This window comes from Rosa chinensis, chromosome 3 (genome assembly GCF_002994745.2).
Source record: "Rosa chinensis cultivar Old Blush chromosome 3, RchiOBHm-V2, whole genome shotgun sequence".
Lineage (NCBI taxonomy): Eukaryota > Viridiplantae > Streptophyta > Magnoliopsida > Rosales > Rosaceae > Rosa > Rosa chinensis.
In genome coordinates, this window is record NC_037090.1 from 677711 (window position 1) to 690504 (window position 12794).

Below are 12794 nucleotides of genomic sequence, written 5' to 3' on the forward strand. Positions count from 1 at the left end.
CGAGTCATAGCTTGAAGTCTTGAACTAACGAAGAAAACAGATTTACACCAATTATCTTCACCTCTCGATCAATGAATACACATTAGTTCGTTATTGCAATAATCACGTGAGAACACAAAACGCGCACAGAAGGGCAACTCTTATTCGATCATATTGTTTTACAAGTAATAACCCGCTAAAAAAAAAAAAAACCGCTAAAAGATATTAACAAGAATTTCAAATTTTTACAAAAAGAATAACTCAAGATTAACCCGCTAAACCCCTTAAAAAAATCAATAAAACAAAGGGTAAAATTTTCAAAACCCGCAGAAGCGAGAGTGGTTTGTAACACGCCACGTGTCCTAACCGTGCACTCAACACCCATAGCCAAATACCTCATATCTTCTCGTACTCTTCTGCCTTGTTCGCCTCACAGTCAGACCTTCACTTCCGTCGCAATGGCGGCCGAATCCATAGCAATGCTACCTTACACCATCTCCTCCTCAGACCACCACCGCCTCCTGCCACGTGTCCTCTCCGTCTCCCACTCCCACTGCTCCGCCGCTCTCTCCCGAAACTGCTTGTCGTCGTCGGCGCAATCTTCGCTGCTTTTCTCGAACCACTCGCTGCGCAAGTGCTTGCCGCCGCCGCTAAAAGCACTTGTGACCGCCGACACTCAAATCGCCAATACGACGCCGCTTGGTGTTGACGATAGGGTCGGAGTTTTGTTGCTCAACCTCGGCGGACCTGAGACTCTCGACGACGTCCAGCCTTTCTTGTTTAACCTCTTCGCAGATCCGGTAAATTCCTCCAGCTCAGTTCGTGAATTTCAATTTCAAAAGTCACTCAAGCATAGTAGAAACTAGAAAATTTACTGAATGAAACCTAAGTTTGGTTAATAACTGTGTTCTTTGAGTAAATTTCATGAAGTTAGAGACTATGAGCTGTGTGTGAATTATTGTTTTGGCATTGTGATTTTGAGTGGAGGTAAAAAAAATTTGGGCAGGATATCATTAGACTGCCAAGGCTGTTCCGGTTTCTTCAGAAGCCATTGGCGCAGTTTATATCTGTTCTGAGGGCACCGAAGAGCAAAGAAGGCTATGCCGCAATTGGCGGTGGCTCTCCTCTCCGAACGATAACTGATGCACAGGCATGACCTTTACTTGTCTACTCACATTGACTCAAAATGCTCTTATGATTGTGGAGTGAGTTAAGCTTATTGGAAATGGTTTGTTTGTTCAGGCGGAAGAGTTGAGGAAGTCTCTTTGGGAGAAGGATGTCCCGGCCAAAGTGTATGTTGGTATGCGTTATTGGCATCCATTTACTGAAGAAGCTATAGAACAGGTAATTTGATCAGTTCTATTTATGGATTCATAGTATCTTCTACTGTCTCTTGTTCTTAAATTTATACATGTATTGCATTCCTTGTTCTTAGTTTGGAGCATTAGAAAAAGCAGATGTCAGTTAGCCATATACCGTAGGTATTATTTAGTCGGATCACTCCACCTGAATATACTTACTTGTAAATTGCTCTTCTTTTCTTTATGTACAATGATAGTTTTGTTCCCCAGTTAACCTGCAAAGTTGTTGTAGGTGTTTTATTTCGGTTCTGCTCTGTCAATTCTTATGCTTTTTTTTTTTTTTTTGAGCAAAAGGTTATGGATTGGGCTTTTGATTCTAAAATAATTTTGTAGATAAAAAGAGATGGAATCACAAAGCTTGTTGTCCTTCCGCTTTATCCACAATTTTCAATATCGACTAGCGGTTCAAGCCTTCGTCTGTTGGAGAGTATATTCCGGTGATGCCTAAGCATATATTACCATATCATTGTGCAGAATTGTAATCTGGAATCTGACCACTATTTCATTGGTAAATCATCAGGGAGGACGAGTATCTAGTCAACATGCAGCACACAGTAATACCATCCTGGTACCAGCGTGAAGGATACATAACTGCAATGGCAAATTTGATTGAAAAGGAGCTAAAACGTTTTGACTTGCCTGACAAGGTATGGTGATCATTTTTCTTTTTAGCAATGAATGTCTACAAGATGCTTTGTCGATGCCCTGATTAGCGAGATATTCCTGTCACAAGACCTATTTTGGACTTGAGTTGTAATACATGTGCACTTCTTATTCACATGAGTGATTGAAGATTGAAAGAAGACTTATATAGTTATATTACTGTATGTAAGTGAGTTGCTTATCCTGCATATTTTGAATAAAGCCTCACGAAAGCAAAATTACATCGGACCTGGTTACTTTGATCTCTACTTCAGTGAGGGATATTGGGAATTCTGTTATTATTTTGAATTTACTCCTTTTTGAAACAGACTGCCACAACATCTAAAGGAAGTTTTCCTTGACTTCTATTCTATTATGAACTCACCTTTGGACATGGTCTAGCTGTCAGGTTTTCCTGCACTAAGTCTTAGTGTTGCGAGAGTCGATGTTTTGGTTAATACACGCATGATACAATATTCAATTCTTTTCTGTTCTCCTGTAGCTTTTCTCTTACTGACACCTAAGTTTCAAAGGCTAAAATTACTTGATTGTATCCTCCTGGTGTATATGTATGCCAGCTTAATTCAGAATGTGCATTATAGGTAATGATATTCTTCAGCGCCCATGGAGTGCCACTTGCATATGTGGAAGAGGCTGGTGATCCGTACAAGGCAGAAATGGAGGAATGTATAGATTTGATTATGGAAGAATTAGAAAAGAGAAATATAACTAATGCATACACCCTTGCCTATCAGGTACGTTTGTTTTTCAGTTCAACTTCATTCTCATTTTAGTATCTTCTGATTTAAAACTATCAAGAAGTAGGGGGTACTTTACCAATGTGGATAATAGAGTACAATCATGGTTTTTAAGGGAAAACTTTAGTTCAAGCCTCTATACAGAGATCTTTTCATCTTTCTAAATCCTAAATACTTCTCTGTTCAACATATTTAAATGAAGAGACATGAATGGTGTGGATGAAGCAAATCAAAACCATCATTCTATAAAAGTAGGGTCAAGCTAGAACTTGCTCAATGCAGATGAAGTGACTCCGGATGGAAAATTATGGGAGGTATAGAACCTTGTGCTTAAAGCAACGTATCACAGAGGAAATAGTTAAAAAACAGGAAAACCAAAGATTGGAAATAACATCAATAACTCCTTGGAAATATAACCACCCAAGTGGTCTGGTTTTGTCTTGTTCTGGTGAGACTCTCTAGAATAAGGATAGCTTTTTCAAAGATTATCTGCAGAAATTTGATCCGAGGTTGTGTGGGCATATTCTGTTTATTTTGTACTTCCGTGGTGAATTTTCGCAATTTGGTTGATAGTTGGTGAATGTTCTTACAGAGCAGAGTCGGACCTGTGGAATGGTTAAGACCTTATACGGATGAGACAATAATTGAGCTTGGGCAAAAGGGAGTTAAAAGCCTGTTGGCAGTCCCTATAAGGTAATTGTTGTCGGCTTCTTTTTTCCCGTTACGATAGCTGTATGTTAGTTCCATCATCTTATGAATGCTCTACTTGATCCACAGCTTTGTCAGTGAGCATATTGAAACTCTAGAAGAAATTGATGTGGAGTACAAAGAATTGGCTCTAAAATCTGGAATAGAGATTTGGGGGCGTGTTCCTGCACTTGGATGTGAGGCCACATTCATTTCAGATCTAGCAGACGCTGTGATTGAGAGCCTGCCATATGTTGGAGCTATGGCAGTCTCAAATCTTGAAGCTCGACAGGTACTTTATTGAACTCTTACTTGAAAAGTGTGTGTGTGTCAGTGTGCGTGTCGGATATTGGTGGGATGGTAGATAACATACACACACAAAAAAAAAAAAGGCTGGCTTATAACTTTTTTGTAGCAGTTTTCATATTAGTCCCTGCTGTTTTTCGTATTGTAAACTCATTTTAAATAGGCCCATAGTAGAGCTTTTTGTTCCGTTTATTAATACTGCGCTTTCCTGGGGACGGTGTTTGGGTCTTACCCTGCAGTCTTTAGTTCCACTTGGGAGTGTAGAAGAGTTGTTAGCAGCATATGATTCACAGCGGAGGGAGCTACCACCGCCTGTGACAGTTTGGGAATGGGGCTGGACCAAAAGTGCCGAGACTTGGAATGGAAGAGCAGCTATGTTGGCAGTGGTTGTTCTATTGGTCCTAGAAGTCACCACTGGGGAGGGGTTTCTGCACCAATGGGGCATATTACCCTTACATCCATGAATCCAATCTCTTTTCCAGCCTTTTTCTTCTTTTACCTTTTATTAAAAATGTATCTATTCATAATATTAAGCCCTTTTTTTAACCCCATACAATCATAGTATCATACATATGCTATGTTGCATACTGATGAAGCTTACACAAGACCAAATTTGGGTAGTCTAGGTGCAGCACCTTGTGGGGATGAAGTTGAAAATTTGTATGATGTATAACTGGTCCTGTAATTTGTATATCCTCACAACCTCACAAGATGTTGCACAGAATTTTCATGTGGTAAAGTTTTTTGCTCCAATTTGACATTGGGGATTATTGGTCTTGAAATTATAATGTTTAATAGCAAGAGAATTCCGTTTTCCACTCTTTTAGCACCACATCATTTGATCTTCGTCTTATGGCTTCAGTGAAAACCTTCATGCTTCATCCCATTCAGTTTTAGTGCTTTGTATCTGTGTTTGTTTGTGCTTCTTGCTTAGTGAACCCTAAACCAGTAGGGCAATGTGAGAAGAAACTCAAAGTTATGATCCGAGAAAGGCATATATATACTCTCTTAGTCATGTTTACTGTTCTGTGTTGATGATAGGATAACCTGGAGATTTCTACTCGGTCCGACAGTAGAAAAAATTTGAAAGAGTATTTCATGTTCCGAAGTATCATAGAATTTTGAATTTTCTAAATTTTGTGCTACATTTGTAGTCCTAAGCTTGCAGATTTCTAGTATCAGTGATAACGACGGAAACTTTTTATGGAGTCCGCCAGTAGAAAATACTCACAGGTCTCATATTCAAAATTACTGTAGAATTTTCACTTTTTTATGGAGTCCAACAGTAGAAAAATACTGATAAGTTTTTAGAGTAATCTAAAGTAGTATAGAATTTTCAAATTTTACGATATTTTGTATTAGTCAAGAGAGACTAAAAAAAAAATTTGAATTTGAGGTGACAAGTGATTAGATTTCCATTACAGTAGAACCACGAGCTTAACTGAATCAGACAGTTAACCGATGGATCATACGTGTGACCCTACACGCGTGCGAATAAAACAGTGACGTGGCACATTTCGAGGTGGCGTGTTCTTCGGCGCGCGCGTACAGTAGGGGTTTCAGATACCGCCCTTTCTATTCCCACTTCTCTCCTCCTGCGCGTGATCATCACGTGGTTGGTCAACACTTGCGTAGGGCTTCATCGGGACGCGTGCGCTCACCCACTCGGGGAGAGAGAGTGCGGCTTTATCAGATTGTTTTGAAACAAGAAAAAAGGAAAACGCAGAGAGACAGATACGTTTCGATGAGAGTGAGTGAGTCACTCACTTGCAAAACTCAACAAGTGACATAAATGCCTTCACTCCTGTCTTTCAAGTTTGAACCCAAAACAGGAAACTTAAATTATTAAGGAGGAGGGTTCTCGCCGGCCGACGACGTCGTTTAGCTGCGGTTTGATATCTTTTTCTCTCTCTCTTTCAAGCTTACATCTTTTTCTCTTCTTTTTTTTGTTTTTTTTGAAATTTGGATACTTTTTGGTTTTGGGTGTGTGTGTGTCTTGCAACATGAGGTTAGTTGTGGGTTTTGGGTGTCATGAAAGACTGGAATTTGAACTCTGTTGAGGATTTGGGTGCTTGATTAGAAAACCCATGTAAGAAATGTGTGTAATGATTCATATTCTGTTGAGATTCTGTGTACTTGGATAGTGAGCCCATGTAAGAAATGTGTATACGAAGTTTAGGTGAGATGAGTATCGTTGTACCTGGGTAATTCTTGACATATGAGTTATCGTTTTTTGAAATACTACTGGGTAGAAATATGTTCTTATATTTCCTTTCTGTTAGATGCCCGGGGAGTATGTAATTGAATCTATCCAGTGGGGTTTTACCTAAATGTGTTGGAAATCTTCAGTACTCGCTTGAAACAATGCCTTTCCAGAAAATTCTCATTTCTAGTTTATAATGGTGTACCTAATATTGTGCATTGAATGAATATCATATACATAAAGAACTATACATCAAGAACACAGAGAGAGAGAGAGAGAGAGAGAGAGAGAGAGAGAGAGAGAGAGAGAGAGAGAGAGAGAGAGAGAGAGAGAGAGAGAGAGAGAGAGAGAGAGAGAGAGAGAATCAATAGAAGCAGGATTTTTAAATTTTAACTCTTCTCAATGGAATTTTGGAACTGTGAACCTTGTTCGGTCTGTTTCGTTGAGGTAGAAAATAGTAGCGGGACGATCTCTGCTTCGTTCCTCATAATAGTGACCGCCATTTCATAGTATGGGAATCTATTTGTTTCCTTGATTTATCACTGCATTGCTACTTGTAGCTCAACATTTATGGATGATCTGCATTATTTTTTTGCAGGGTTTATTGTCTTGAAAATGTGAGTGAACAGAGTGGAACAAGTAGATGTTTAATGTGGAAAAAGTGCAGCTGTTCTAAATTTGGAATTGCAACAAGGTTTATTTTGGAAGCTAAAATGTCTGGCAGCAAAGTGCTTTTAACATACAAGCGAAAGCGGCACTCAAGAAATGATCTTCTACAGGAAGATGGGTGTCATAATTCACCTTCTGACGCTAATGAGGATACTTATTTATCTAGGCCGGACATGCAAGTGCATTTGATTGATGAGAATGCATCAGAAGAATATGAAACAAAGACTACAGTGAGATTATAAATTTTTTTGAACCTATTTAGCTTCTTCATTAGGATACATGCTGTATATCAATCATCTTTGTCTATGCATATTACATTCTAGCTACGACAAATTTGTACAGGAATGGCCAGTGGTATAAGCTTGCTGAAGCTTAGTTAAACTATTGAGATGTGGACTCACAACTAAAGCTTAGTATATCTTCATGAACATATTTTGCTTGTTCTATCTCATTTCTCTTTTTCTTGCAGGTATGCCGTCTATGTGTTGTATGCTGTGTCGGAGGTAACCTGACGCACTGTGATAAATGTCTTCAGTCTTATCATCTTGAATGCCTAGATAAGTCCCTCAAGGTATTCTAGTATTCTACTTTATGCAACAAGGAAAACCAAATTTATTATTATTATTATTATTATTTTTGCTTTGAGTGAAGTAAAGAAATTGATTTTGTGAATGTCTAATGACATGATGTACTGTTCTCTCCCTTTCCCTCTTCTCTCTTAGCATACTGGTCATGGAACATTGCTAAGCTGTGGGTGTATTACTGCTTCATTGGGTGATGATGGTAATGTGGGAAAGGGGGCAGTTAGCTTTGATGATAGTTCATTAAGGTTGAATTCATCAAACTTGGAAGAGACTGATTTGTTTGCTGAAATTAAGTTAGAGAACTCATGTGATGATCTATCTGTACAAACCAAGTGGAAAACTCCATTACTTACTTTCCACCGGAGATATAAAAGAAAAAAAGATATGGATGGGTCTCACATACAAAGCAAATCACTGAATGTGGAAAATAACTGTTCAGTGATAACAGAATCAAAAAATTCTGCATGTGCCAAAACCACTTCATGTGAAGCAACTTCCCTTGAAAGCTTCTCACTAGATCATGGAGCAGATTTAAACCCCTGCAAAGAGGTAATCAATATGTAGTATATATTTTGTCGATTTGGATAATATAAAGTATGTGACCAAGGAAGTAGGAAGTACACACACACACACACACACCTGACATAAGAAACTGCACAGCACTTGCATGGCAAATAGTAAATAGAATTGGACACGGTAATATAAAATTTATTTACATATACATAATTCCTAATAATATCTACGTGTAAATGATTCAAATTGCCATATACACGGTAACACAGTAACCTGATGCTTCATGTCTGTCTATATATTTTCTGTTCACTGGTCTCACTGCTTTGTGACAGGTTATTGATATTACATATTCTTATGCTGGACCGGCTCCTGGGTCTAAAATGTATGTCACATTAACTTTAAGAACTTAAAAATTATTGGTTTGTTATCTGTCAGTTACTTACTTTAAACTTCGGACAGTTTGATGCGTGAAGAGAAGACAATGAATGAAGCTTTACAGCAAGCAGGAAAAGTTCCTGACCAAAGTGCTCAAACTTTGATGGATGTCAAAAAAGAGTCCGTGGATCATTTAGGAACCTCATTAAGTTGTGGTATGAATGACTCCTCTTCTGAAACTGTACCGTTGTGTTCACAACCAGGAATAAATTCTCCGTTGGTAAAAGAGGAACTTCAAGTTTTCTCAAGTGATGATGATCATAAAGCAGCAGCAACCCCGCATTCGGGCAGATCCCTTCCTAATTTGAACCTGTCTGTGATCACCACTGGTAGGACTTCATTAATTTCTAGGCATTTGAGCCGGTAACTTCTTTGTGTCACTTATCATCAACTAAACGATATGTCACGAGTCATCTTTTTTTTCTTTAGAATGACATGAGTTATCTAATTGAATTCATAATAACAGATTCAAACAGTAGTACTATGGACTTGAATGTTGACTTAAATGTGAGTTCTCAAGAGCAACCTCTTCTTGCTGCGCCAAAAGCAACTCTGGACTCCTTCGAGTCTACTTGCAGAAGTCCTGCCACTGTCTTACATGAACCACCTCCTTCAGAAATAGTGGCCATAAAAAATGAGAGGATAGAAACTCAAGCTTCTCTGTTACGCAAAGATGCATTTGAGTTTTCAGAAGTTGGTGCCAGCTGTAAAGATTATGATCAAGTTACTCCCAACTTTGATTCAAAAAAAAAATGTCTGCAGGTAAGTTTTTCAAGTCTTGCTGTTTGACTTTTGGGGATAAGTTGGCTGTTGATTAATTTCTTTTCACTTTTGGAATTGATTCCAGTTATTTTCAGAAGAAAAAACCAGCGACATTTCCCACCCAGTGATAATCCAGCCTGAGATGACTGGTTATATGGCCTCTGAGGAGAGAAAAATGCTCCAGTTGGGAAGCAACAATAATCAACCTAATCAAGGATCTCCACTGAATCTGGGTCTATCCTTACCAACCAAACCTTCAACTGCAGGATCTGCAACCAACACCTATTTCAATACATTTCCTTTCTTCAACTCCGTTACTGGAACCAGAGAATTTATCCAAGATGCAGCACTCCAATCTTCGTCAAGCCATTTATCATCAGTTTTGAGATACAAGATGATGCATGATAGCATTGCAAGCCAAGCAAGAGCTTTGAATGAAATGGGCAGTGTCGATGACATATCTCAGCCATATAATACCATGTGGTCCGAAGAGGAGTTGGATTTTCTGTGGATAGGTGTGAGGAGATATGGACGGGACAATTGGAATGCTATGTTAACGGATCCAAGTTTGCACTTCGCATCATGGAGGGTGGCAAGGGACTTAGCTATGCGGTGGAAAGAGGAACAGTCAAAACTTTTGAGTAGCATGTTTGGTCCACAAGTCAAGTATTCAAGAGCACAAGGCAGTTCTTTCTACCACAACAACTTGTTGGGTCCACAAACAGGATTCTGGCAACAAAACCCAGCAGATGAAACCCGACTCTCCCTTCGTGTTGTAGATTCTTGTCGAGGAGGTAATGTCTCGAGGAGGTCACTATTCAGATCAACTTATGTTTGCAACGATGGCCAGGAACACCTCCACAGGCCTCTTAGTTACCCGAAGAGGGTATCTCGTCGAAGGATCAAATATGATGAGGATGAATTTCGTAGTTCAAGTAGAAGTCGGAGTATGCTAAGGAGCAAGCTGTTGTCAACTGAACTTCCCTCAACTTGCAATATTGGAGTGAACGGTAATATGCCCCAGTGGCTCCAAGAATCTGCTGTCGCTTCTCCTCCAAGTCTCAGGGCATCAATTCTGCCTTCAACCGCTTCATCTTTTGCGTTTGCCCATTCTGATACATTGAATGTCACCCCCCCTGATTTTGATCCCTCCGAATCACGTTGTGCAGAAAGGAAGGAAATGCAGTATGCATTTGGTGGTTCAAGAGAATATGACCTACAGCCATTAGTAAGTAGTGTTCCTCGTTGCAATTCAGGATTAAGACCTGAAATGGCTAAACCGGGAAGGGATTCTTCTCATGACGCTGGTAAACAAGATAATTTGATTGTTATAGACAGTGACGCTTCTTCTGAAGGGACCATATCCGATTAATTTTGTTATTGTCCTTAGGTTGTTGTAGCTAGTCTGAAGGTGTTTTTTGTTGTAGAAATGTAGTGCGCTTGATTAACTTGTAAGTCGAATAATTTGTAAATAATAATGCAAGGAATGTATTTGAACTTTGTATGATCTTCTTCTTGCCTGAGTCGCCTATTATGAAGAAACTCGGAAACAGACTGATGATCGACGCTACTGGTCTGGATTGTTTAGACGCTATGACACGTTGATTGCCAACTTTAGTCCTTGTTGTAAGGCACAGCACAGCAAACTCATAACACACAAACTGACACTACAACAAACAACCTTGCAATCTTGCATTGACTGAAAATTAAACGACATTACATTGTAGAGAACAAGAGCACATCCTTAGAATGACACAGAAGCTCCTCAGTCCTCATGAGGGTACGTAGCTGAGGCGAGTAAAGTAATGAGCATTGACGAGGCTAGCTGTGTGCAGACAGTAATTAAGTAATTAAGTTGTAAAACTAAACTTACCGGAGACAACCTTGAGGCACAAAAACACCGCGAATATCTGGTAGGAGTACTAGTTCAAATTCATCGTGAGCACCCTGAACTTGTAGGTCGAGAAAGCGCACCCAACCAGGTTCAGAACCACAAAGAAAGAAGCCACAGGAAGAGCCACTAGTCACTCTCATATCCACTATCAACCTTGTAACAAATGGTCGCCAGTATGAAGCAAACAAACATAGCCGCGACTTGGGTCTGTGGTGTCAGCACGGGTACTGCATCATCTCGGACAGGTACAAGTGAATAGTGAGGGATGCAGCCACCACGTAACCAGAAAAGAACGGAGCAAGAGCCAGCTGGCTGTAACGAAGAAGCCAAACGCACCATGTACACGGCAGAGAAAGGCAGCATCATGATCATGGATTGGATCCACGAATGTCTGAGGGGTAATGCGGACTTCTGAAAAGGAATATGACCATGGAGGCACAAACCGAAAACCCGACGGGGTTTATGAACTCATAGTAAAACATACTGATCGAGTAGCTCGTCCGTATCAACTCTGGCTGGGATCAGATTAGCCCAAGGAAAGAGAGAACCGAGTATCACCAAAAAAAAAAATGGTGGTAGGCTTTTGCTTCTTCGGGTCAGTACAAAGCTCACAGTATATTTCAAACTCAAAGGAAAGCAATAGAACGCTCATAGTCCTTAAAGAGAAAAGAGGAGGAGGATGGTGGAGTGAAGAAATCAGTTGCATTTAGTGTTATGTCATGAACCTAAATTTATCGGTTTACAAGTCTTTTAGATGGTAAACGACATTTACTTTTACTTTTATTTTTTTATTCCATTTCAATCTTTTAGGGCGCTTAAAAATTGACTTTTTGTTCGGGTCAGTTTTTGAGAAAATTTCATTCATGAAAGTTGTAGACATTAAACCGAGTTCGGAGACACGTGACACGCTAAAATCAGAGTTTTAACGAAGAAGTTATAAGGATTTCAAGTCAGTGACAATTTTGTAATTATGTTGAATTCGTGTCTATAAATAGCAATCTGACTTTCCATTTCGGTAAATGCAAGGCAGGTAACTACACCATTCATTCCCTGTAAGTCCTTCGAGGTTTTCGACTCTCATCACTCAAAGTGGTCTCCATGTGATCCCGTCGTCCGTGATGCTCTCTTACCCGAAATTAACTTTAGATATCTAGTAGCCGGCCCCAATATCCTTCGCTGGGCTCGGGAGTGCGGCGGAGCTTTCCCGTTTGACGTCACCCGGCCCGAACATGGATGGACGAGTTAGACGACGTTTATGATTTAATGAATATAGTGGATGATGCTGAAATGTTGCTAATCGAATTGCAGCAAGTTGGCATGGTTACCTAATCTTCGCCTGTCACAGGGGAAGATATAGAAGATATAGAGGTTTTGACGAAAAGGTTAAGCAAGAGATACAAGTTTTCCTCTTGTCGCAGGAATGTGATTCTTCCAAACGTATGCAACCTCTGTCCCTGCTGCCATTGCCTCGTGATTTTGGGAGAATAGCTGGATGGAGTTTTCTCCATCTAGGAGGTCACAGAGTCCGACTTGCTCTCAATGGCTCTAGAATGCCCCAGCGGGGTGGTCTACCCTATATTTTTCTGATAACATTTGAATGTGAAATAATTGCGAGGAGAGCGATGTCTTGGATGTCAAGTGCAGAGTGCTTACTAAAAGCCAGGTCTCTGAGGCCAAAACAGAGCTTCTTGACTTCTTCCTTGACATCGTTCTCGACGGCTAGCACAGCTGCACAGGTCTCTGAGGCCAACCTTCCCTTAGATGTTTTAGGTGTTGCTCTTCTATAATTTTAGTGTGTGTTAATTATGTGCTGTAGAGGGCTCAGCATGTTGCCTCTTGGCTATGTGTCCAAGCCCTTTATGTGACCAATAGTAAAGAAATACATTGTGATTGTGTGTGTTATGCTATAAGTTTGAATAAATCTCATAAGTATATATCAAGAAATATGATATATTGCATAGAGACGTGAAACCTCTATAATTAATATTGTTTTTATTGGTA

The 12794-nt window shown here is 39.8% G+C and overlaps 2 protein-coding genes across 3 annotated transcripts; both read left to right on the forward strand.

The window, feature by feature from the left end:
• The first annotated feature begins 381 nt into the window (after positions 1 to 381).
• LOC112194964 (ferrochelatase-2, chloroplastic) lies at positions 382 to 4559 on the forward strand. The gene is made up of 9 exons (XM_024335230.2): positions 382 to 779; positions 986 to 1129; positions 1222 to 1323; positions 1674 to 1777; positions 1861 to 1987; positions 2585 to 2737; positions 3333 to 3433; positions 3518 to 3719; positions 3973 to 4559. The coding sequence occupies exons 1-9, from the start codon at positions 438 to 440 to the stop codon at positions 4195 to 4197; spliced, it is 1500 nt and encodes a 499-aa protein (XP_024190998.1). The 5' UTR covers positions 382 to 437; the 3' UTR covers positions 4198 to 4559.
• Positions 4560 to 5124: 565 nt separating this feature from the next.
• On the forward strand, positions 5125 to 10403 carry LOC112193514. 2 transcript variants are annotated; one of them, XM_024333689.2, is made up of 8 exons: positions 5125 to 5623; positions 6535 to 6835; positions 7075 to 7176; positions 7328 to 7738; positions 8035 to 8084; positions 8162 to 8466; positions 8604 to 8899; positions 8985 to 10403. In XM_024333689.2, the coding sequence occupies exons 2-8, from the start codon at positions 6587 to 6589 to the stop codon at positions 10269 to 10271; spliced, it is 2700 nt and encodes an 899-aa protein (XP_024189457.1). In that variant the 5' UTR covers positions 5125 to 5623; positions 6535 to 6586; the 3' UTR covers positions 10272 to 10403. The 2 variants fall into 2 exon arrangements, with proteins under 2 accessions (XP_024189457.1, XP_040372205.1); XM_040516271.1 differs by lacking the exon at positions 5125 to 5623 and adding an exon at positions 6269 to 6445.
• The last annotated feature ends 2391 nt before the right edge of the window (positions 10404 to 12794 follow it).